General features: G+C 41.8%; 1 protein-coding gene across 5 annotated transcripts; it reads right to left on the bottom strand.

Moving 5' to 3' along the window:
- Window positions 1-1957: 1957 nt before the first annotated feature.
- RNF19B (ring finger protein 19B) lies at window positions 1958-26833 on the bottom strand. Of its 5 annotated transcripts, none has more exons than XM_033422237.2 (9): window positions 26058-26827; window positions 12812-13017; window positions 11122-11266; window positions 9575-9737; window positions 9009-9123; window positions 7852-7992; window positions 6675-6882; window positions 3786-3917; window positions 1958-2825 (listed from the first exon to the last, which is right to left on the bottom strand). In XM_033422237.2, exons 1-9 carry the CDS (start codon window positions 26687-26689, stop codon window positions 2804-2806), a joined length of 1764 nt encoding a protein of 587 aa, XP_033278128.1. In that variant the 5' UTR covers window positions 26690-26827; the 3' UTR covers window positions 1958-2803. The 5 variants fall into 5 exon arrangements, with proteins under 5 accessions (XP_033278128.1, XP_012387266.1, XP_033278129.1 ...); XM_012531812.3 differs by having other exon boundaries at window positions 1958-2775; window positions 26058-26826; XM_033422238.2 differs by having other exon boundaries at window positions 11122-11263; window positions 26058-26825.

Here is a 26833-nt window from a genome sequence, read left to right as displayed (position 1 = left end):
TAGTACCCACCTAAAGCAGCTCTCTTTTCCACTTTCCCTGCTTTTCTTCATCACACTTATCCTCATCCAGATTATACATCTGATCGTCTTTTCCCACTAGAGTGTGACTTTCACAGGAACAAGAATTTTGTGTTTTCCTTATTGCTGCATCCTGTACCTGAAACGTAGTAGGTATTTCAGAATGAATGAACGCTGTACAAGTAAGAAATTAAACTTTCCCCATTTTCTAAATTGAGAATCAACTTTTCCCATGCATTACTCATGTTCTCCTCCAGGTGGTGCTGACGGGCCTTTTCATCTAATGTCTAGGGGATACAACCGTGTTGCAAGGGATTAGAATAAGCTTAGTTTTTTCATAGCCTCTGGTCTAGAGCTCTGGGCTTTTTTTAGATGGCACCCATAATCTCCCTTAACTTATTTCTTCTTATTCCTGCAGGAGAAAAAAAAATATGGGCCTTTAACAAAAGCGTTTTCAGTACGCCATCTCACTTAATCTTTACAACTCCATAATTAGGATTATGATCCCCATTTTGGCTAAGTGTAAACACACTCAGAGTACGTAGCCCAACTCTCGCAGCAGTAAGAACTGGAGCCTAGATAAAAATACAGGTTTGGCTGCAAACTCCTGCCCCTCCAAAAGACTTCCTTGATTTTATCCAAGTTAATTGCTCTCTTCATGCTTCTTCAAGAGAAATACAAGTCTTGAGTTGATAATTTGCATTTCAGAGATTTCCATACAGTCTGCCCCTTTTCCCAACAAGTTCCCTTTTTCACACAAAGACACCCTCTTGGTCATTCTTCTAGAGACCCAAAGTCCACTAACAGCACCTCCTGTCCCAAGTGCAGGGTAATGTGCTAAGTCTGGTTGCAGTGCCCAAGAGATAAGAATCTTCCAAGATGGCTGTTGTCCAGACTCATCATCCTCATCGTAGTAAAGCACAGGTCAGGAAGACAAAGAGCAGGTGCATCTGTGAAAGGAAACAGAAAGCCATCTGGTCCTCAGGGAAAGGATGTTTTCAATTCTTCCTCTGGGCCCAGGGTTAAAGTGACACAGAAGTTTGGCACTGGAAGCTCCTTAAATACTGTCTGAGAGTTGGGGATATTAGCGGCATGAGAGAGTAACTGACTCACACAGTCACAGAGTAAATTACTGCCAGATTTGGAATCTCAGATCAGGTTTCATAAATCTTTTAATTTTTCTGCTATACTATGTATGAGCTTTGATTTCTAAGGCCATTATTCTAGACAGAGCCAAAACCCCAAGTAGCACTAACTTAGCTCAATTCTGACAAAATTATAAGATCAGATAAAATTAAATATGTTGTGATTTTGATGACATGCCTCCTCTCTCCTTTCATTACAAATCCTAGTCAGATTCCTTAGTCCCTCTTACTTAAACTAGATTGGCAAAACTAGAGAGTTTTTTGGAACAGGGAATGTATACACGGGAGCATAACAAACACCTAGGATATTGCTTGGTGATTATGCAGAATAGGTACATTTCTTTATCCAGTAAGAATACTCTGTTCCCCAACTTATAACCATGCAACATTCACTGGGATTTCTGAAGAGCCACTGGAACTGATACCCCTTCCCTCCTCTGAAGCACGTTTCTAATAGTGACTATAATGCAGAAAGGGGTAAATAAAGCTTTAATAGGAAAACTGCACAGCTGCCTCTAGAGGGCAAACAAGGCTCATTTTAATCTCCAGCTTCTCTATCTGGCTGACTCAGCTAATTCTTCAGTCTGACTACACAGTCCAAGTCAAGCTTGGCTTTGCTTCCTGTCATACTAGGAGTCATTGGTTTACAGATGACTCCACTGCAGTCTGGTTAGAATACCATCCTTCTTCCCTGGGATTAGGAAAGCTTAGATCTAGAGACTGTTAAAGATGTAGTGGTCTGTTTCAAACACTTGGCTCTGGAGAACTATCCAAACCAAGGAAAATGAGAGGAGTTGAATTACGACAGAAATCTTTATTAAAATGTGTCCTGCAGTAATATGTTAGCATACATACAATATACACACATACATCTGTACACTCTTTGACACACCTCACAGATTGCCACCATCAGTTTAACCAATAAATTAAAACTAAAAAAGGGGGGGGGGGCAAAGGGGATGGGGGGTGGAACCAAGGGCAAAGTTTCCATGTTTCCTCTGTTAAGAAATTGCAAATTTCTCAGAATTTCCCTGGGGAAAACCTGTGACCAGAAAATCTTTGAAATACAATATGTAAATCCCTGCCCCCCCCCAAAAAGATTCCAAAAGATGCAGTTACAAGTGTGCTTCTCAGAACAGGAGCATTTATTCCACTTCATACTCTGGCTTCTACATCTTCCGGCTTCAAGACAGTCGTCCCCTCAGCTGGGGCACAGAGGTTCATATGGGCACTTGGGCTCGGTGCACCTGGGGCTCTGGGTGTTGAGGGGCAGGCTGCGGCTTGGGAGTGAGGGGAGCCACACTCATCCGAGGTGATGTCTGGCACATCGTCGGACTGCGTATCAGAGCTCTCCAGGTCACTGCGGATGCTCTCGGGCTGGGCCAGGCTGATGTCCCAAGGTCTGCTGGCCTGGCAGTCTTTCTGTTCACAGCTTTGGTGTTTGCAGGGGGGATCCTCTTCATTGCTGCCACCGCCACCACCACCTTCTTCTTCATTCTCCACCATCTGTGAGTGAACATGGAGTGAGTCCTCCGTGCTGCTTCCACTCACCAGCTGATAGTGGCTTGGTTTGGCTTCAATGTCCACTTGGATTTCCATATTGTTGCATTCTCTGTGGAGACAAAATCCACTTTGCTGAATCATGCATGGGTCATGCTATACCTGTTGGTAAAAGCAGTTTGTGGGTTCAGGATTAGAAAGTCCGAAAATATAGGTAAATAGTAGAATAGAGCTCACTTTTAGAGAAAATAAAATTTAACCTAACACTCAAATAAGATGGAGAAGAACAATTAGATCTTTTTGTTGATTTAAAATACGCACACAAACATCTCTGCCAATTTCTGTATTTCTTTATATTTTAACTTACATTGGATTATAGTTGATTTACAATGTTGTTAGTTTCTGCTGTACAGCAAAATGAAATCAGTTATACATATGTATACATATATCCACTCTTTTTTAGATTCTTTTCCCATATAGGTCATTACAGAGTATTGAGAAGAGTTCCCTGTGCTATACAGTAGGTCCTTATTAGTTATTCTGCCAATTTCTTTAAACAACTAAAAATGAGCTTCCAAAATTCAACTAAGGTTCGGAGCCTCACACTATCTAACTCAAAATATGAAAGTGAAAGAAGAGTCACAGCTTTTTACTTCTCTGCCACAATTAGAAGAAACCAGAATCTCTCCAGTAGGGAGTGCTGCAGTCACACCATACCAGATACACTAGCTTCTCAAATATAAAGAGAAATAGGCTACAGAAGCCACATCAAGCAAAGAGCAACATGAGAGCAGAAACCATAGAGCTACATACATACATCAATGGACACCAATCTAGCTCTTCAGTTCCATGTGAATAATTACACTGTTGCAATAGCCAAGAAAAGAAAAGGAAATAGAAAAGGAAGAAAGAACCTCTAAAAATCAAGTGCTAACAAGAAAAATCAATCAAGAGATGCCAAATACTCCCATACCAAGAACTTGCTCAATGAATTTACAGGGTATACACACTATGTATCACACTAGATGGTACACAGAGCCCTAACATGAGGCATTGAGCTTCTAAGGCCAAAACCCAACCAAAAAAATGCAACCTCTCCTAGGCTTCTGACTGTTCACATACCTGTCCTGTGGGTTGTAGGAACTGATTATGGAACCGGCCATAGCACGAGTGCTTGCGTTGTCACTAATTGCACCAAGACTGGCTGTGTCTTTGGGGAAAATTTCCTTTTGGACATCGGCTTGGACTTCTAACCTGTGTAAAGAGGGGACGTTTAAGTTAATGCGAGACCTGGGTATTCCGAGACAGTCTGCTTCCTGGCACATACCTCTTCCATTATTCTCTTGCAAATTGAGTTGATCTGATCTTCTCCAAATGTCAAATAGCTCAAACAGATGCCCACACATCTTCTCTCTTAAATTTATCTACTGAAATCGTCCCCTCCTTTCCATCCCCACTGCTACTGTTTAACTTCAGGCCCTCAACAGCTCCCGAGTGGGTAACTGCAATTGGGTTCTCTTTCCAGTAGCCCTAAGTCCAAGTCAAACAACTTCCAGATCAGTGCCAATGTGGACAAAAACCTGATCACTCTAACAGCCCTCTCTTGGCTCCCTCTTGCCAACAGGCATTTAAGGTCTACTGATTTGCCTGCAAGCTCTCTCTCCAGTTCCATCTCTCACCATAGGTCCTAAATCATAATCACACTGAATTTTTTTCTTTCCTTACGCACCTATACACATTTTATACCTCTATGACTTTGCATATGCTAGTCCCTCTCTCTGGAAGTTTCCTTTCTCTATGTGACAAACTCATACTCAGTCCTTAACAACAAAGGAAGTATCATCTCCCTTCATTCTTCTATCAAACCAGTCACTTCCTGCTAAGTGCTCCCACAGCACCTACCTATTTATTAAATCAATTTATGCATCTCTTTCCCAGTCATCTGTGAGCTCCAAAAAAGGAGAGACCACACCTCATTCACGCTTTACCCTCCATGTCTTGCACATACTAGGAACTTAAATATTTAGCAATCAAATTACCCCCAGCCTACGAGCTTAAAGGACATAATAAGAGTCAACCTCTGACAAGAGCAGCAAAGTTTCCCAATGGTGTCTCAGAGGACCCATAGCTTTTCCTTTCTTGACTCCAATATCATTTGGTTGCACACTTAAGTATTTCCTCATAATGGGTTTCACAGTCAAACCCATCTGACTCATTCACTTCCTATAAAAGGCTTTCACAGTACTGGAACAGCTGGACTGCCTAAGTTGCAGTTTCAGCAAGTCAGTCTCCAATTATGTCTGCTTATTTACAGGGGTGTTGGTTTTAAGAAAGCACAACAGTGAATTCTCCAGCATGTGTGGGCAGGATCCCCTAACAAGAGACAACCAGAGTCGTGAAACGCAGACAGGTCAGCAGCAGCCTGCAGCTGCACATTCAATCAACCTCCATCCTGCTGCCTGAGTCTTTGCTCTGCTGCTCCAGCCTTAGATGCCCTTCAAAAATGTGCCATGGCTCAGGAAAATGAGGCAGTGCAATGGAAAGTACATTGAGTCAGAGACCTGGGTCCTAGTTTCAGCTCTGCCATAGAATCACAGTTAGAATTGGAAGAGGCCTTTCACAAAGGCCATCTATCACCTTAGGTGTTTCGCAGATGCTAGTCTGTGCAATGGCTATGCTAAAATCACCTGGGGAACCTTTTCAAAACACAGATCCCTAGGAGATTAGGAGAGAATCTGGGAGATTTTAATTTATTAATTCTGGGATAGGGTGCTGACATCTATTTTGAAAAGGCTCCCAGGTAACTGACAAGCACTCAGGTGTGGGATCCAGTCCATCTGCCATCTGTTGCTTGACTCCTTCTAAGAGCCAAATGGCCCTCTGGTCTCACTTTATAAACACTTCCAGGGATAGACGTAATCCATCCCTTCTTTGGACTTTATATAGATTTTTCCTATAGTCTCTATAATGAAACAAAATTAGTTTCCCTCTAGCTTCTGCCAAATCGTCTTAATCTATCCCTTGGCATGAGGCAGAACTCTTAATCCTTTTTTCCAGTTCAAGGCCCTTCAGATATCTGAAGGCAAGCATCTCCCCTACCTCCCTACCTTGTTTTGTACCACCTTTACCCCTCCCCAGGGCTCTCTTCTCCAGTGCGTTCAAATAACTGCTTCTCATGTAACATCTGCTATGCTCCTCTGAATATGTTCTGTTTTTTCTAACTGGTAAAACGACCAACCAAGTCATAACCTTTTTAGTCATAAAGCTTTACATATTCTCAACACAAGTTTATAGAATTGATTTACCTTATCTATCAAATGGGAATCAGAATTAGGAAGGTTTTAAGAATAACAGCACCAATAAGCCACAAGATATAGTATAAATGCTGTTCAACTAAAAGCCAGTGATAAGCCTAATGGAGGACACAGTCTTGGGAATTCTACAAAAATGCATGCTTCCCCTTCCTGATGGAGGCAGCCTAACGTAGTAGAGGGAGGATCTGAAGTCAAGATTATCCTTTATTGGGACTTCCCTAGTGGTCCAGTGGCTAAGACTCTGTGCTCCCAATGCAGGGGGCCCAGGTTCGATCCCTGGTCAGGGAACTAGATCCCACACGCATGCCGCAACTAAGAGTTCACATGCTGCAACTAAAGATCCCGTGTGCTGCAGCTAAGACCTGGCGCAGCCAAAATAAATAAATAAATATTAAAAAAAAAAAACAGAGAGAGAGATTTGGCCAGGAACACAGGATTATTGTGTTTAAAAAAAAAAAAATTATTCTTTATGTGGAGCCACTATGGTGCAGTGGGAAAAAACACAGAACTTTTAAGTTGCTTAACCTTTCTAGCCTATTTTCTAATTGTAAAAGTTAAAACAAAACAAAACAAAAAAACACCATTGATGATTAAATCAAAATTATATGCTATACGAGACATGCCTGGCACAGAGAAATGGCTCAATATGATATGTTACTTCTTATAATTCCAACTGGTTCTGTCAGAAATTGCTTACCTGCTGTACTTTCCCTTGCCACTGGAAAGAATGCCACCACTCAGTGTGCCCCCTGAGAGGGCTGCAAAGCTGGCTGTTTCGCTGTATGGACCTTGCATAACACTGAGTCCATCTGTAGGGCTTCCACTGGTGCTCAATACACTAGTTAGACCTTCAATGCTACTTTCCCCAATGCTGGGATTCTTGAGGGCTCGCCAGGCATCTGCCACTGGGGATGGAACCAAACATCTCAATTAATGATAGCACAGCATCAAAACAGAGTCTGGCATTTTCCTGCAATGACTCTTCAGAGCAGAGAATATTCATGTAGAAAAATACTCATTTATTCACTTAATGAATAGCTACTACAGGCAGCCACCACATATCCGGTGTTTTAACATATGCTCACATGTAATCTTCCCAGTAACTAGGAACTAATAGCCCCAATTTTAGGTGAGGAAACAAAAGCTTAGAACTAAATGCCTTGTCTGTGGCTAGTCACACAAAACTACAATCTGATTCTAAGTCTCCTATTCTTTCCATTACACTATAGATGTCATCTAATTAAACATGAAAATTTCAAGATACACTTAGGTCGTGTGCTGACTCTAGTAGGAAGTTTGAAAGACCTTTGGGGATCTCTGTGTCCCAGGTTAGTTAATATGGTAAAGTGAAAACAACATCAAAGTATAAGTCAGAAGACTTGCTATAGTTCCAGCTCTGCAGAAGCTCTTAAACACATTTAACAGATGTTGAGACAAAGGCTTAAATAAGTTCCCTTTAATTGGGGATAATAACAGCCCTGGCCCTCTCTCTTCAGAGCTGTTATAAAAGCCAAGTGAAAATAACAACTGTGTAAGTCTTCTGAAAATTATAAAGTACCATGCAGATATAAGACTTTATTATAATTATAATTATGTAATTTACTATTACCAGCATACTTAGAGTTACTTGGAGTCCTACTAGTTTGTACCTTGGAGTCCTACTAGTTTGTACTTTGCCACACAGAGGCAAGTACCAGGGGAATTAACCTAATAACTCTGGAAAAAAGAAATGAAAAGCTAAAAATACTTTACCTCCTATAAAGCTCATTAGCCAATGTAATCCAATGTCAATCTCTCTGTAAAATGTGCTGAATTTTACTGACTTTTATCTTGTGTTCCAAAAATTCAAAGGGAAATTAAAATTCTCCTTTTACCTGTGATTGGGCCATCATCTTCATCAAACTCAATTTTCACTCCCTTTCCATTGGCCGTACTAACTCCACAGCCACCTCCACGACAGAGAGAAATGGGCACAACCCCATAAACATAAGCCAGCATAATAGGGACACCAATACCTGGGGAAGATAAGGAAACATGTCAGCAGGCCATCAGGTTGCAGCTGCCCTGAATTCTCCTTCCCAGGGCTGAACACAGACAAACCACTTTATAAAGGGCCAAGGAAAGACAGAAGATAGCTATGCTAAAGAGGTAGACTGGTCCAACAGAATGATGACTGGACTTGGAATCAGAAAGGCCTGGATTAGAATCCTGTCTCCAATTTACCAGCTGTTATAACCTTGGACATATCTTCCTAGGGTTGCCAATGATCAATGTATATACAGTGCTCAGCACAGTAAATATATGTTGCTTTCATTTTCCCCCTTCCATTCACTGCTGAAGTGCTAATCCAAGAACCAATCAATAATCAAACATTAAATAAGTGACTCCTAGGGTTTAGGATCCCCCCAGAGTGTTAATTCCAAAATCTTGCTGCTGTGGAAGGCAGAATGGCTTAGTTGTTAAAGGCCCAGACTCTGAAGTCAGACTGCCTTAATTCATGTCCCAGCTAAGTGACCTTGGGCAAATTACTGCACCTTTCTGTTACAACTGGGCTGCTGTGAGGATTAAATAAATTAATACAGGCAAAACACTCAGACCTGCTCCTGGCACATGGAGAGTCTCAGAAAATATTATATTATTATTATTCTAAAACAGACCCTCATGCCTTCCAAAATACTGTGAGGCATTAAGCAAATCAAAAGTAATTTTGTTTTGTGGGTTCTGTGGCAAATGAAGAAGGAAGAGAAAAGGTGAAAAACTAGGCCTTAAAGTAATATTTTTTAATTCAATCTTTTTAATGTGCCAGATGGAGTTCTAGGCACTAACTTACGAATGAAAGATCCCAAACTCTGATACTTTAGTGTGGCTGATAATAATAACAGTGCCTAATAAACTCCCAAGGTGGGTCTGACATAAAATGTAGGAGCATCCAGGGTGAAACATCTGGCCGGCTGGCTAAACTGCGAGGCCAGAAAGCTAATGGGAGTGGGTCGTGTAAGGGGAGGAGTCATGGTCCTGGCTAGCTTCTTACCAACACTAACTGCAGCAATAACTGGGGATGCAATGACCGACAGAGTCACTCCTCCTGTGATAGCCAAATTCCTCTTATGTTTGGAGGTTTTCCTTCCCTCATACCTGCTATGAATCTAAGAATAAGAAAGAAAATTCAGGTCAGCAGGTTAGGACATCAATCTTTTTGCTAGGGAGAAAAAGGATAAGTGAATATTCTCTTTTAAGTTATCTATATTAAAACATATTCCCCCATGTCAAAGAGACATCTTTCTCACATTTTAATCTAACTCAGACCAGGACGATATAAACTAATACAGAAAAAGTTAATATAAGAAGAGACAAAGTAACTCAGGGGAGTGAAGTAAGCATTTTATCTTTAAGTCACTGAGACAAACCAGGCCCAGGATGTTAATAAGAACTTTCAGATCTCTTGGGAATTTATGAAAAATCCATTTAAAAAATTAGTTTTATTTAAGAACCAGCTGGTTTTCAGGCAGCTCTGAAACATAAGCTCCTCCCCATTTCCTTCAAACCTTTACCAACAAACCTGAAGATGGAACATGCACAGAACTCAACATATCTTACCTTCCTGCCAACATAAACAGGAATGCCAATGACCATGGCAGGAATGGCAATGCCAGCAATGAGGGATATCCCCACCGGAGCACCAATCAATGTGCCCAGCTGCCAAAGAATTTTCTTCTTACGGCTCCATGGTTTCTTGCCCCAGAATGTACAGCCAGAGGGGCTACAGAGGAAACATGCTGAAGTTAATGTCAATATTACAAATGCAACTATTGTCATCAGAGAGCTTGATAAGAGCAAGAGCATTCTTTTCTATAGGAGTGATTAACAGTTACAAGAGATTACAAGAAATGAATTTATTACATGAGGGGGAGCAAAGGACAAGGCCAGACTATTAGAGTTCTGGCTCTTTACTTTTTTTTTCTTTTTTCGTAAAGGCAGGCCTCCAGACTTGAAACGAAACCTCTTTTCCATTCTTTTCTGCTGCACTCTGTCCTCTCTAACCCACCAAAACGAACCTACTTCTTTGAGTGATACTACGTGGGATCCTGCATAGTCTATGCACTTGACATCTCATCCATACATACTGTGTCCTGCAGCTAATGAACTCTCTCTGATTTGCATAGTTTTCTTGGCATATGTAGATACTGCAAACCATCTTCCTGGGATAGGATATAAAAAGACTTCATCATACCCTTTATGACAGTTTCATACTCTGAGTTTGGCTACTTTTACACTCAGCCCTTCTGAGTCCAACCACTTTTGTCCACTCCCTTTGTACTGTCTTCTCTACTAGATAAGAGTAAGTAATTTTGAAAGTAGGGATCATGTCTTACGCACCCCTGTGTCCCCAATAATTGGTATACTGTAAGTAATCAAATGTTTGCTAAATTGGAAATGAAAATGTTTCATCCACACGATGAATGTTAAGTTTGTAAATATTAACTCCTTCAGGACAATATTTTAATGACTACTATATCCAAGGAACTGTAAAAAGGTAATACTGGCCTGAAGACTCTTAATATAGTTTAACAAAATTAGACACGTAAATGAAGTAATTAAAAGTCATGATGACGTTTATAGAACATTTAAAGAATGTCAGTAAAGAAGAATGAGGCAGAAAAAACTGGGGGAAGGCATCAGAGATGGAATGACATTTAAAGTGGCCATTGAAGGCTGAATAGGAACTGAACAGCTGAGATAAAAGGGGGTTGCTGGGGGGTGAGGTGATTATAAAGCATTCCAGGTGAAGGAAAGAACATGAAGAAGTATGGAGGTAAGATAACACAGAAGAAACACAGATAATCTGGGACATAGCATTTATGAAAGCAAAATGGAAAAAGGTATATTGGGGCCAGACTGCAGAAAACCTTAAAAGTCATGATAGGGAAACTGAACTATATCTGGAAGGTAATGGAAAACAGTCACTGGAAGTTGCTGAGCTGGAGAAAAACATGATTGGAAGGGTGTTTCAGAGGAACTTTTTTACAGCATAAGCTTCCTTATGCTGTAATGAGAGGACAGACAACGATGGTTCTTTGACATCCTTTTCCCTACATCAGTAAGAGAACAAGACTATAAAAACAACAGACACTTTCTCATCTCACCTGAGGTAATGCAAGTCTGAGATCTCCTTCATACAAAGCCAACAGAATTCACAGCCACACACTGCACAGGTCATATGATTACAGCTTCCATCATTCATCTTGATAATGTAAGCACTGCATCGTGGGCATGGCTTGATGTCATCTGCTAAGTGGGGGAGAAAGAATGGGTAGAAAAATATCCCTAGTTAAACCTCGTTTGATTTTATTATTCCTAGGAGTATGCACAAGAAATGAAGAGGCAGTCAAGAATTCTTGACTGAGGATTCCAAATTGTGCAACCCACTTCACTGGAAGGCTGGCTATGTCTAGACCTCAGGAAATTTCATAAAATGGATCCTGTCTCATACTGAGCTGCCTATCCCCCAATCTGGCATCTTACACAGCACTAGAGCCACACTCTGAGCAAGGAGACTTCCCTAGAGAGAAAGATGGTTCCAAGAAAAATGGAATTTCAGCAGCCAATAGGCTGGCAGAATTAAAAGCACAGTCCTACAGGAAGAATAGTCTGCAGCCTGCATTTGGCTTTAAACTCATTTCTCAGGTACAAGTATCACTGTGATTTGCTGTTAACATAATTCACAGTCCCTTCCCATGATACTTTAAAATTCAAAACCTACAAACAATTGAGTATGCTATATAGCATACACCTGGTAATTTTCACAGCAAGCTAGGAACTATCCTATTACAAAGAGAATTTAGGAGATTATACTGTGCCAGGAAAAAGTGAATGGTAAAATCTTTCCTACTAGCTTCTCTCAAATGACATCAGTGAAATAAAGCACACTTATAAAAGGCAATAAACCCACTGACATTTTAAAAGAGGTTCACTCTGACATGTCAAGGTTGGAACTGAATGTGTGATATTCCTCCTTTTAAGGTTAATCATTAATCCATACTAATATTATTTCCTTTCCTTAAATCTGTACCCTACTTCCAAAACCAGTGATGTATTTAAAGCTAGTAGGAAAACAGTAGTTTTAATACTAAACGTCTTTCTGCTCACAGTGAAAGTTCTGAAAAAGCCCCTAGCTAAAGGACCCAACTGCTCTCCAATCTGAGACACATTACTAAGAAGGTAGAAAGTACAGAATTCAGTTTTGCTTTATTCCAATTTCACCTGGGTTGGACAACCTATAAATGGTCAGAGAGAGAAGCTACATACCAAATACAGTGTTGAAAATATTACCAAATAGTTTCTGCACTTGGGACTTCCCTGGTGGCGCAGTGGTTAAGAATCCGCCTGCCAGTGCAGGGGATACAGGTTCAAGCCCTGGTACGGGAAGATCCCACATGCCGCGGAGCAACTAAGCCTGTGCACCACAAATACTGAGCCTGCGCTCTAGAACCCGTAAGCCACAACTACTGAGCCCGTGTGCCATAACTACTGAAGCCCATGTGCCTAGAGCCTGTGCTCCACAACAAGAGAAGCCACTGAAATGAGAAGGCCGTGCACCGCAACGAAGAGTAGCCCCCGCTCGCCGCAACTAGAGAAAGCCCGAGTGCAGCAACGAAGACCTAATGCAGCCAAAAATAAATAATATAAATAAAAATAAATTTATAAAAACAAACAAAAAACAAATAGTCTCTGCTCTCTAATCCTTGAGTTATACAGGAAGGTAATCTCTCCCAGCTTTGGGCTCACATTATGAAATATCAATAAAGAGACAAATGAGACAATGCCAACTCATACCTGGTCCAGATTCTTGCCCATAACTGAGACCTGAAGTGTGCTTGGTCCGAACTCGCAATGTCTGCGCCCTCTGCTGACGGGCCATATCGCATGTCTGATTTGGATGCCATATTTGCTTGCAGTGGTAACAGAACTCAGTCTGGCAGCCTTCCCTCTCACAGGTCAGCTTTGGGCAGCTGGCACAGCCATAGGCAATAACAGCATACCTGAGTAAGGAAATAGGAAGAGATATAAGTAAGTTAAGACATGCATCAGTCCCAGTGGGGTAACACTGTGTGGTACCCCCACCACTTCATACGATGCAGAGGAAAGAACACACATATAACAAATAACACATGCACGAGCACACCTAACAAACTTTAAAACATTCTGTGTGAGAAAGTAAATTGTTTCTTGAGATTCTAAAAACTCATATCATTTATCTCCTGAAAAAGTAGGGGAAAATATCATACTTAGCCTGAATTTTTTTTTTTTTTTTGGCCACACTGAATGCCATGCAGGATTTTAGTTCCCCGATCAGGGTTCGAACCTGTGCCCCCTGCAGTGGAAGTGTGGAGTCTTAACCATTGGACTTCCAGGGAAGTCCAGCCTGAATTTCTAGCATGTATTCAGTCATAGTTTAAGCTGCTTTAGGAGCAGTTTGTCCCAGTAAGTTTCATAAATAAGGGTACAAAACTATTTCCTTTTGATGATTTGATATACTTAGAGAAAATAGAATTTGTTTATAAAGGATAGAACATTTGTAAAATAAAGTACAACAGCAAAAACTAAAGCAAGTATACTTTTTTAAAATTGCAATTTAGTTGATGTACATTATATATGTTTCAGGTGTACAACACAGTGATTCACAATTTTTAATGGTTATATTCCATTTATAGTTATAAAATATTGGCTATATTCCCTCTGTTGTACTATATATCCTTGTAACTTATTTATTTTATACATAGTAGTTTGTACCTCTTAATCCCCTACCCCTATCCTGTCCCTTACTCCTTCCCTTGCCCCACTGGTAACTGCTAATTTGTTCTCTATTTCTGTGTGTCTGTGTCTTTTTTATTATATTCACTAGCTTGTTTTATTTTTTAGATTCCACATATAAGTGATATCATCCAGTATTTTTTTTTTCTCTGTCTGACTTATTTCACTGAGCATAATACCCTCCAGGTTCATCCATGTTGCTGCAAATGGAAAAATATTTTTTATGGCTGAGTAGTATTCCATTGTGTATATATACCATATCTTTTTAATCCATTCATCTGTTGATGGACATTTAAGGTTGTTTCCATATCTTGGCAATTGTAAATAATGCTGCCATTGGGGTGCATGTATCTTTTCGAATTTGTGTTGGTCTTTTTTTTCTTTTTTCAGATAAATACCCAAGAGTGGAATTGCTGGGTCATAGGGTAGTTCTATTTTTAATTTTTTGAGAAACCTCTATACTGTTTTTCATAATGGCTGTACCAATTTACATTGCCACCAATGGTGTACGAGGGCTCCCTTTTCTCCTCATCCTTGCCAACATTTGTTACTTGTGGACTTTTTGATGATAGCCATTCTGATAGGTGTGAGGTGATGTCTCACTGTGGTTTTAATTTGCATTTCTCTGATGATTAATGATGTTGAGCATCTTTTCATGTGCCTGTTGGCCATCTGTATGTCTTCTTTGGAGAAATGTCTATTCAGGTCTTCTGCCCATTTTTCAATTGGATCATTTAAAAAATTTTTTTGATGTTGATTTGTATGAGCTGCTTATATATTTTGTTTTTGTTTTTTATTTTTAATTTTTTTTAACATCTTTATTGTAGTATAATTGCTTTACAATGTTGTGTTAGTTTCTGCTGTATAACAAAGTGAATCAGCTATACATATATGTCCCCATATCCCCTCCCTCTTGCGCCTCCCTCCCACCCTCCCTATCCCACCCCTCTAGGTGGTCACAAAGCACTGAGCTCATCTCCCTGTGCTATGCAGTTGCTTCCCACTAGCTATCTATTTTACATTTGGTAGTGTATATATGTCATCGCTACTCTTTCACTTCATCCCAGCTTACCCTTCCCCCTCCCCGTGTCCTCCAGTCCATTCTGTACGTCTGCATCTTTATTCCGCCTGTCGTGCCCCTAGGTTCATCAGAACCATTTTTTTTGAGATTCCATATATATGTGTTAGCATACAGTATTTGTTTTTCTCTTTCTGACTTACTTCACTCTATATGACAGACTCTAGGTACATCCACCTCACTACAAATAACTCAGTTTCGTTTCTTTTTATGGCCAAGTAATATTCCATTGTATATATGTGCCACATCTTCTTTATCCATTCATCTGTCGATGGACACTTAGGTTGCTTCCATGTCCTGGCTATCGTAAACAGTGCTGCAATGAACCGTTGTGGTACATGTCTCTCTCTCTCTTTTTTTTAATTACCTTTTTTAAAAATTTTAATTTTTTTAAACATCTTTATTGGAGTATAATTGCTTTACAATGGTGTGCTAGTTTCTGCTTTATAACAAAGTGAATCAGCTATACATATACATATATCCCATATCTCTTCCCTCTTGCATCTCCCTCCCACCCTTCCTATCCCACCCCTCTAGGTGGTCACAGAGCACCCAGCTGATCTCCCTGTGCTATGTGGCTGCTTCCCACTAGCTATCTATTTTACATTTGGTAGTATATATAAGTCCATGCCACTCTCTCACTTCGTCCCAGCTTACCCTTCTCCCTCCCTGTGTTCTCAAGTCCATTCTCTACGTCTGCATCTTTATTTCTGTCCTGCCCCTAGGTTCTTCATAACCATTTTTTTTTTTAGATTCCATATATATGTGTTAGCATACGGTATTTGTTTTTCTCTTTCTGACTTACTTCACTCTGTATGACAGACTCTAGGTACAGTCACCTCACTACAAATAACTCAGTTTCGTTTCTTTTTATGGCCGAGTAATAATATTCCATTGTATATATGTGCCACACCTTCTTTATCCATTCATCTGTCGATGGACACTTAGGTTGCTTCCATGTCCTGGCTATTGTAAACAGTGCTGCAATGAACCGTTGTGGTACATGTCTCTTTTTGAATTATGGTTTTCTCAGGGTATATGCCCAGTAGTGGGATTACTAGGTCATATGGTAGTTCTATTTTTAGTTTTTAGTTTTTTTCTTTTTGGCTGCATTGGGTCATCATTGCTGCGTATGGGCTTTCTCTAGTTGCGGCGAGCGGGTGCTACTCTTCGTTGCAGTGCGCGGGCTTACTGCGGTGGCTTCTCTTGTTGCAGAGAAGCACGCGGGCTTCAGTAGTTGCAGCATGCGGGCTCAGCAGTTGTGGCTCACGGGCTCTAGAGTGCAGGCTCAGTAGTTGTGGCACATGGGCTTAGTTGCTCCGCGGCATGTGGGATCTTCCCGGACCAGGACTCGAACCCGTGTCCCCTGTGTTGGCAGGCGGACTCTTAACCACTGTGCCACCAGGGAAGTCCTGTTTTTAGTTTTTTAAGGAACCTCCATACTGTCCTCCATAGTGGCTGTATCAATTTACATTCCCACCAACAGTGCAAGAGGGTTCCCTTTTCTCCACACCCTCTCCCTGCTTATATATTCTGGATATTAACCCCTTATCAGTCGTATCATTAGCAAATATTTTCCCTCATTCAGTAGTTTGTCTCTTTGCTTTGTCAATGGTTTGCTTTGCTGTGCAAAAGCATTTAAGTTTAATTAGGTCTCATTTAGTTTTGCTTTTATTTCCTCTGCTTTAGGAGACAGATCAAAAAAATATTGCTATGATTTATGTCAAAGAGTGTTCTGCGTATGTTTTCTTTTAGGAGTTTTATGATTTCAATACTTTTTCATTTTTAAGTTTCATAGTGAAGCTGGTCTGATGGCAGACTGAGAGACAATGAACATAGATGGGTTCGTGATCAACTTATATTGAAAGCTCATTTTATCTTTCCAAAAAATTATTTTCCCCAATTTGAATGTATACCTTGAAATCTCTTTTCTTGACAGGTTCCAGAATCGAAGAATACCACTCATCTATCTTATGAATTAACATAGAATATGGCCATATCTCCCCCAATCCCTTCTGACACATATTCTTAGTAAAGATGGACAATTCAGAATCTATCAGCACCAGTATCAACTGCTTCTTATAATTCATGTTTATTTACCAAGAATTACTTTCCTACAAGCAATCCAATATATTTACAGGGCTTCCCTGGTGGCGCAGTGGTTGAGAGTCCACCTGCCGATGCAGGGGACACAGGTTCGTGCCCCGGTCCGGGAAGATCCCACATGCCACGGAGCGGCTGGGCCCGTGAGCCATGGCCACTGGGCCTGTGCGTCCAGAGTCTGTGCTCCGCAACGGGAGAGGCCACAACAGTGAGAGGCCTGCGTACCGCAAAAAAAAACAAAAACAAAAACAAAAAAAAATATATTTACAAACTGTTAGCCTTTCTGACTAATTCTAAAAATGTCAACTAAATGCACAGACTAACAAGTAGACACCTGTTTAAAATAACTCTTTTTTTCAAAAAAAAGTAATTTAAACAAACAAATGAAGAATGGAGGACAGCAGTTGTGAAAGTTCAAACAAATTTTAGACAGGTCAATGAGTTCAGGCTTAGGTGTTGCCATCAGGGCTTTGTCACCTATTCCATGTTCTACTCCAATAGTCAAAGACCTCAAACAGCTTAAACAAAAGACTAATAACATTTTCTTAGATTTATTCTATGGTTTGTTTGCTTATTTGATTGTGCATTAGATGTTCACGATAGCAACTTAAGTTCTCAGGTTCATCATAGATTCTGCAAGCTGATTTGAGAATGACACTGAAATTACCGATGACAAGGTATCATCTATGTTACATAATACAGGCTGTATTAAAACTCTTCTCAGAAAGAGCAAAGTGAGAAGAGGTCAATGTATGAATGCAAATGATTCATACCCTGTAGGAGTTCTGAACAAATTTATTCCACCTAGTTGTAAAATAACTACTAAAGATAAAAAACGTTTCTCCTGAAGAAAGTGACTTGCTTGCTATTTTGTGTTAAATGAGAAAGGTATTGGATGATCTCAGAAAATTATTAAGTCAACTTCTGACAATACATATTAGATAGACTGCCAGTCAGGAAGCCTTGAGCATTTCATGATCCATTCCTACCTCACATGGTGGGAGTAAATATTTATTAACAGATACTTCTTTTTTTTCAAAGAACATTTGATAGTATTGACAATGTCAATTTTGGGTGTGGAATTTGGTTCCAAGGAAGTAAAATAACCCCAAATACTCAAGACCCCCAGCAACCTATTACCATGACACAGAATTACGCAGGGCACGAGACTTGGCATTCCTGTTTTTGGGTGCCTGGTCTGGGCTCCTTACCCCTGACTCATACTGCATGACACTGAGCTAATTAAAATCTCCAAACTTTAGATTCTATCCCTAAAATGGTAGTATAGGTGCTTGCAGCCTTCGAGTTTTAAAACTAAACATGTTTTAAGTCTAAACATGTTTTAAGTCTAAACATGTTTTGGGACTTCCCTGGTGGTGCAGTGGTTAAGAATCCGCCTGCCAATGCAGGGGACACGCGTTTGAGCCCTGGTCTGGGAAGATCCCACATGCCGCAGAGCAACTAAACCCGTGTGCCACAACTACTGAGCCCGAGTGCCGCAACTACTGAAGCCCGCGCACCTAGAGCCCGTGCTCCACAACAAGAGAAGCCACCGCAATGAGAAGCCTGTGCACCGCAACAAAGAGTAGCCCCCACTCGTCGCAACTAGAGAAAGCCCGTGCACAGCAACGAAGACCCAATGCAGCCAAAAATAAATGAATAAAATAAATAAATAAATAATAAAAAATAAATTTCTATTAAAAAAACCCAAAACTAAACATATTTTAAAACTGCAGTTGAGGACTTCCCTGGTGGTGCAGTGGTTAAGAATCTGCCTGCCAGTGCAGGGGACACAGGTTTGAGTCCTGGTCTGGGAAGATCCCACATGCCATGGAGCAACTGAGCCTGCGTGCCACAACTACTGAGCCTGCGCGCCATAACTACTGAAGCCCGCATGCCTAGAGCCGTGCTCCGCAACAAGAGAAGCCATCGCAATGAGAAGTCCACGCACTGCAGCAGAGTATCCCCTGCTCGCCGCAGCTGGAGAGAGCTGCGTGCAGCAACGAAGACCCAACACAGCCATAAATAAATAAATATATTAAAAAAAACAAACAAACTGCATTTGAGATCTTGTCCCAAAAGTTATGGTATAGATAAACAGCGTGTTTTGTCCTACTTCTTGGCCTTTGCATATTCTATTCCTTTCAGCCTCGAAACGCCCTCTCCTTACTTCTTGTCCTGGCAAATACTTAGCCATTTAAGAACCAGCTCAAATGTCATCCTCTCTATAAAATCCACTTAACCTCTCCAGGCAGTTGGTTGCCCACTTTGTGTCTGTGCATAATTACTTTACAATACTTAACACATTATATTGTAATTATCTGTTTATATGTATGCTTCCCCAACCAGACTAGAGAAGGAAAAGTATCAACCATCTTTTAATCTCCAGGGTCTAGCACACTGATTCATGCTTAAAATACCTGTGTTGAATGAATGATAGAGACCCTCTCCTGTTTGGGTTTTTTACTTTCCCCAGGTCATTTAGCTCTTCTCCTGGGCCATTACTTTTCCCTAAAGCAATCTTTTAAACTTATCCATGTATCTATTGGCTTTCTTTATGTCAAGTACTATAACTTAATCCTAAAATTCTGTTTAAGCCCCTTTTCGGAGCAAACTCCTAAATTCTGAATAGGGCAATCTTCTACCCCAGGCAGTCAAGAAAAACCCTTCATCCTTGAGACCAAAACTGCCTTGACTATCTTGTTCCCTCTCTTCCATGTCCTACACGGGAGCCTCCTACTCTGCTTTCTTAGTTGAACAGAGCATTCAGGTCTGCTAATTAGAAGCTAAATGGAAGGTGTAGGAAATTGCATGATGCTAAGAACACAGAAGCATCCTTTCCTCCCCCCATTAAGTTCATACAACTTTTATTAATTTTGTTAATTTCCTAACTTGAGAAACATTATAATGTGTGACAAGCCAGACCACAGCATTACCTTACTCCAGCCCTGGGGGAAAAATTCCCAATAGTATGAATTTGATTATGCTCCAACAAACCCTGGGAGTTAAAGGAATGTGTTCCTATATTATGTCTGTACTTCACCGTTCCAGGCCATATAACCATTTACAAACAGACCCTGAGCATATATAAGGGTGGAAAACATGGGCCAAGTTGTCACAGTGAGCCATACTCTTACTATCTTCCTTTTTATTGCGCTAGTTCAAACCCATGTCATCTCTTGACCAGACAACTGCAAGAGACTGCAGTCTCTTTATTCCCTACTCCAATCCAAATTCCAGTTCCAAAAGTTTATCTTTCATGATGTTACTCTTTTGCTTAAAATCCTTCAACAAAAAAGAAAAAAGTCCTTCAAACTTACACTTCTTTGCATGGCATAGATAGACCTATAAATCTGAATCCAATCTACCTTTTCAGATGGATCTCAAGTCACTTCCCAGATCATGTTCCCCATATTGTATATCCAGAGGCTAACCAAACGAGACTCCAGACTTAGTCTTGAATTCTTATACCTCCATGCATTTGCTCATAACATTCTGGTTTAAGACACCTTTTTCTCTACCCTCATCTTTGTTTGTCTGGTATAAATTTCTACTCATATTCTTCAAGCCCTGATCAAATATCACCTCCTCCACGAAGTCTTTATTGACACCATCATGCAAAACCTTTCATCCATCTTCTAAGAACACTTGTATTTTCTTTAGTATATATTACATTGCATTTATAATTATCTTCCTACTTACCTATCTGTCTCCTCTACCAGGCCAAACTCCCTGTCAAGAGGCCCATGTCTAAGTCCTTTTTGTAATACCCAATACTCACCTAAGTTTCAACACCATATGATTTTGAAAAGTGTCTGTTTAATGATTACTTGTCTGTCCTTTCTTGCACACCCTCCTCTTATCTGTTTCTCCTCTCAAAAGTGTGGTGTTTGTATTCTTTATCCCCCGTATCAAAAATTTAACTATTCATCCCATTCTTCTGGGACCTAATCGAAAGATTTTGTTCAGAGTTGTAGAAAAAGTTGGAATATAGATATCCTAGTCTAGAGGAGCTCTCAATTTACTCAGAGCACAAGATTTAGTGTTAAATAAGGACAGTAACAGAAGGCAGGACAGAATAACTATTAAAGGAGTTTAGAGAACTGCAAATAGGGAAAGTTTCAGGTATGCTTTAAAGATGTCATTGAAACGAAACAAAACAAAACATGTTTCCTGGTGATCTCAGTTTACGGAAATTATACCAGACTGAAGATTTGCATATTAGCATTAACAAGATTTACAGTGTATATTAGTATTTTTTAAAGGGTCTAAGGAGCTCAGAAATAGAGTTGCTTTATTTTGTTCAATCCAACATTTCCCAAGCTTATTCAATCATAAAACATTTTTCTTTTCAATAGTAATGCCTATACCTTGGGAAATATTGATGTTGGTGAAAAATAGAAAACAAGATCAAAAGATGGTTGGAGACCATAAAGGGTCTTAAATCATAAGGATAGATTATATAAAGAATAAGTTCTTAAAGACATAAGAAGTCATCTTGTAGGTCAGGTATGAGCAGTTTTAAGCAGGGCAATGATTTAAAATGTTCCACTTTAGAATGAGTACTCTGGCAAATATGAGAAAGACATATTGGGCTGTAGGATGATGTAAATGGCGAGGGGCGTTGTAGGGGGAATAAAGAGTTATGAAAATGAAGGTACAGAGCTAAATTAAGAAGAGGTCCAGGGGACTCCCCTGGTGGTCCAGTGGGTAAGACTCCATGCTCCCAATGCAGGGGGCCCGGGTTCGATCCCTGGTTGGGGAACTAGATCCCGCATGCATGCCGTAACTAAGAGTTCGCATGGTGCAACTAAGAGAGTCTGCATGCCGCAACTAAGAAGTCTGCATGTCGCAACGAAGAAACCTGCATGCTGCAACGAAGACCCCGCGTGCTGCAACTAAGACCTGGAGCATCCAAAATAAATAAATAAATAAACATTGTTTTTAAAAGCTCCCCATCTCCACCTTTAGGGCCTCCCTGGTGGCGCAGTGGTTGAGAGTCCGCCTGCCGATGCAGGGGACACGGGTTCATGCCCTGGTCCGGGAGGATCCCACATGCTGTGGAGCAGCTGGGCCTGTGAGCCATGGCTGCTAAGCCTGAGCGTCCGGAGCCTGTGCTCCGCAACGGGAGAGGCCACAACAGTGAGAGGCCCGCGTACCGCAAAAAAAAAAAAAAAAAAAAAAAAAAAAGCTCCCCATCTCCACCTTTAAAAAATAAATTAATTAATTATATTTTTTAAAAGAAAGAGAGAGAGAAGAGGTTCAGGAAGGCTTCAGAAAGTGAAAATCCTCCCTCACTGATTGAGAAATCTGTCTTGTTCAGGGAGCTTGCTCTTCCCTCATAAAAGTGTTACGAGACAAACAGAAGCTTCCTGCTTATGGGATAATCCAGTCCAGTTATCTAGGATGGCCAATAAGTGATACTACCTTCTGGGGTCAGGTGGGATGGGGGTCTCTGCAGGAGACAGAGGCAGCAATGAGAGGCTGGAGTGGTGGACCTGCACAAAGAATTTAGGTCAAGACAGCCTTATCTCCTGTTCTTCTGTAAAGAAGATCTGCCCCCTGTATGCCAGGAAATATTCTGTCGTCTCTTTTGCTCACCCCTCAGTCTTCTAGAGATTCTGAAGGGGTTTAAAGATAGGCAACAGGGCACTTGAGAGGAAAACATTACATGTTTACATGATTTGGAGGTTTCTGAAAAGACCTTGTGCTTAAGTAGAGACTCTAAGGGGTAGCATATCAACTGTACCATTTATCAGCTGTGAGACACTGGGTCCCACACTTAAACTTTTCTGAACTGGCTTCTCTTTTATAAAATGAGTTTACCACCATCTACCTGTATGAAACTAAAATGAAATTATTTCTGAATGAAGTTACAGTCTGAAGATTATAAAGGACTATAAAAATGTCAGTTATCTGTATTCTGAGTTAATTTTATCTCATTTGAAAGTATGTTTTAAAGATTACACTTGGTGGGAATTCCCTGGGAATCCAGTGATTAAGACTCGGCACTTTCACTGCCGTGGGCCCGGGTTCCATCCCTGGTCTGGGAACTAAGATCCCACAGTCTCGCACAGCAAAAAAAAAAAAAAAATTGCACTTGGTAATATTGTACTTAATAATACTAATAATAATGTGAATGTTTTCCCATAGAAATCAGTTCCCTTATTTATGAATAAAATAAAATTGTATTTAAGTATGAAAAAAGAAAAATTCAAGATTCTTTTCTCTGTTCCACAAATATCTTATAAACAAATAATGAATCGTTTAACATATAGTGTTCTTATTATCGTGAGTGATCACAGTAAAACTAACGATCAGATCACTTATATGCTCCCCTCATCCTGCCAAATACACACATATACACACAGAGAGCAAAAAGGAACTTGATAAATTTGGCTGGCAGAAACTTAATCTGCAGGCAGTAAAGATGGTCAGGTATGAGAAGACACAATTGGGGTCTTAGGCTTCTCTTCTAGTTCTCATCCATGATTTCTACCTGACCCAGAAGAATAGAACAGTTTGATTAAAACGAAACAAGTTATTTTTCTCATGACATTAAAAAGAGGTGGCAAAACCACTGGCCATATCCCCACCTATTTGGGAAGTGACAGAAATTTAAAGTTACTCCCTGTTTATCTCCCTGTTTATCTAACACCTTCAACTGAATTCTCAAAACACTCTGAAAATATCAATTAGGCCTCTCAAGTAAGGAAAGGATTAGGCCTATTTCAGGTAAGAAAAATAAAGTAGGTAATAGGCTGTTAACAATAAGAATCAGAAGAGAAACCAGATTCTAGCATTTTTGGCTCTCTCAACATTGTCCTTAGGCCACACTTGATGAAATGACCCAAACAGTAGCATCCCCAATAATGTTGATAAGCCTATGCTTTTTTAAAGCTTTTTATGCTTTGAGAGAAAAGAATACTGGCCTTGGTTGGAGTTAAGACCAGTGTTCCAAGCCTGATTCCACCACCCACTAGTTATATGACCCTAAACAAGTCACTCAATTCATTTAAACTTCAGTTTCCTTATCTGTAAAACAAGATCAAATCTATCTTACAATGTTGCAGGGATCAAATTAAATTATGTATGCCTGACACATAGATACTCAGATGCTAGCTTGCTTGCTTTTCCCAGACTTCACCTTCTTTAAACCCACAGATAACACATTTAAAGATTATATTAAAATTGTTAGTTTTTTAACTAATTTAAAAAACCTCTGGATGGTAGTAATCCAATACTTGGCTAAAATAAGAAATGGCCTAATTTTTTAATAACTTCCAAATCAGTAATGGTTTAGAGTTGTCATCAAGATTGTAAATTAATTCCTGTTCATTTTTATTGACGTGAGCAAAGACAGAGATTGATTTCAGAGAAATAAAAACAAAAAGAGAACTTTTCCAGAAATATAATGAGTGATGCCACATTTCTCAGTTAAAATTCAAGGAAATTCACATCTGAAAAAGGAGTTAATATATTATTCCAAAGTTAACCAAGCAGTGTTCTCTTAAGTAAATATTCCTTTGGTTCAGAAAATAGATCAATAGTGTCTGTAAAACTTCAATACCATGTAAATTAACCCCTTAAGGCTAGGAAGATCACCAGATGTCCAGATATAAGCAAACTTTTCCAAGAGCTTAAGAGGTTCTTTCTGATACTTATTAACTGAAAGTGAAAGTGACCTACCATAGTTAAATGCCCCAACCTTTGACCACACCACTTCAAAGTAATTTAGAAACCCCAACTCAGTGAGCTTAAATAACACATCCATCTCTAAACAAGTTTGTCAGAACAGAAAAATAGAATAACTCATCTTACTCCCCTAGATACTCTAAGTCGGCTTCTTTTGAAGGAGACAAATAGCAGAATCATGGAAATCTTAAAAGCCTTGATATATAGGCTACAATTAAGAGCCTTTCTTAACTCCTCTGAAAGAAACGAACACTCAGCTTTTTACTAGGAGTCCCTAGCATCTTTTTGTCCTCAAAACATGACACACAAGAATAAAATGATCTGTCCAAGGTCGCAGAGCAGGTAATGGCACAGTCTGACGCCCCTCTTTGCTGCATGCAATCGTTCATGGGATGTACTGACAGTAACACACAATCAGATTTTAAAAGGTAAGGGTCGGGGGTGGGGGGTGGGGGTCGGGGGCGGTGTCCACTGAATGCTCCAGATAGTGAAATCTGGTAGTATTATGTCTCTGCATCTACTGCCTATTTTCTCACTGACCTTAAAAAGTCGGCATACATGGTGCATCGTCAAGAACTCAAGATCAGAGGAGCTGGGAAACACATTTTCTCCTACCATGTCAACCTCTGGGCATCCTTTTCAGTGCCCCGTTGCTTCTCTGGACAAAGAAAGGGTCTGTCCACTCTGCACCCTGCCCAAGACAGCAGTGTAAGAACCACAGGGGGCCCCCCAATAGCTTGGCACAGAAGACACACCACAATGCCCAGGGTGCCCCCAGAGCGCTGCCTGGGAGCTGTCCTTTCCCGTTAGTGCCATTTCAGTCACCTGCATTCCAACTTTCAGCCGTGGTGGGCAGAAAGAACACCCCTTCTCCTGAAACGCTGCAAAGTATGCCCCTAGCCAAATGGACACACCCCTCCAAAGCGCTGCCCCCTCAGAATGATATTCTCATTCCATCCTTTGCCAGATATCCCCTCCCCATCCTCATTAAGACATATCCCCTACCTCTGGACAGAGGAGCATTCACCCGACCAAAAACGGCCTCTCCCTGCCTCCTGACTTGATGGACAGCTCCCTTCTCACCGACTGCTCAGCCCCCACTTCAAGCCTTCGGGCAGTGGTGGGGTGTTGGGTGCGTTTACCCTACTCTTCTGGGCGTGCGGATGGTTAGCGGTTACCGGCTCTCCGCAGTTGCCGCCTGGCCCTCCCTCCCCCTGGTCATCCCTCACCTCTCCCTCCACGCTGGGACACACACACACACACACACACACACACACACACACACGGTGCGCAAAGGACGGCCCCTGGGGCCGGTCACACGCGGTGACCAGCCCCAGGCCCCAGGTTCCCTCCGCCGCGGCCACCGCCCCCGGGCCACGCCCCCGCTCTCACCCGCAGTCCGGGGCCGGGCACCAGCGACAGTCGGGGTCCGAGGCCAGGTAGCGGCGCAGCATGAACTCCTCGTACTTGTGCATGAGCGGTGGGTCGGCGAGCAGCAGGCGGATGTCGTGCGGGTTCAGTCGCTCGCTGCACTCGGGGCAGCTGATGGGGACCCGGCTCTCGCTGATCTCCAGGCGCAGGTAGTGGCGGAGGCAGTCCCGGCACGAGCGGTGCGGACAACTGAGGAGGCGCGGGGCCCGCTCGGGCGGCAGCCGCACCAGGCACAGAGGACACTCCACCTCCTCCGGGCCCGAGCCGCCGCCCTCCGCCGCCTCCTCATCGTCTAACCCGGGCCCCGCCGTCGCCGCGGCCTCCGCCTCGGCCTCGGCGGCCGGCTCGGCGGGCAGCGCCTCAGGCGGCGGGGCCTGGGCCGCGGCAGGGGCCGGGGCGGGCGGCGGCGGCGCGGCCGGGGGTGGCGGCTCGGCCTGCGGCTTGGCCCGGGCGTGGCGACCGCGGGCCGAGGCGGAGAAGACGCTGTGGAAGGTGAGGCGCCGGCGCCGGCCGCCGCTGCGGCACTTGGGGTCGGGCGCAGCCGCGTGTAGGGATGTAGACCGCGGCGACTCGGAGTCTTTCTCGGAGCCCATGGCCCCCAGAGGCCGAGGAGCGAGGGGCGCCCAGCGCCGCCACAGCTCACGCCTCAGCGCTCCTCAGTCGGCGCCCCGACCGCCGCCGCCTCAGCCGCCCTCCCAGAGATAGAAACCGAACGGCAGCGACTAAGTGGTTATAAA

The sequence above is a fragment of the Orcinus orca genome, chromosome 1 (assembly GCF_937001465.1).
Source record: "Orcinus orca chromosome 1, mOrcOrc1.1, whole genome shotgun sequence".
In the NCBI taxonomy this organism is placed as follows: domain Eukaryota; kingdom Metazoa; phylum Chordata; class Mammalia; order Artiodactyla; family Delphinidae; genus Orcinus; species Orcinus orca.
This window is presented reverse-complemented; position numbering and strand designations above follow the sequence as displayed.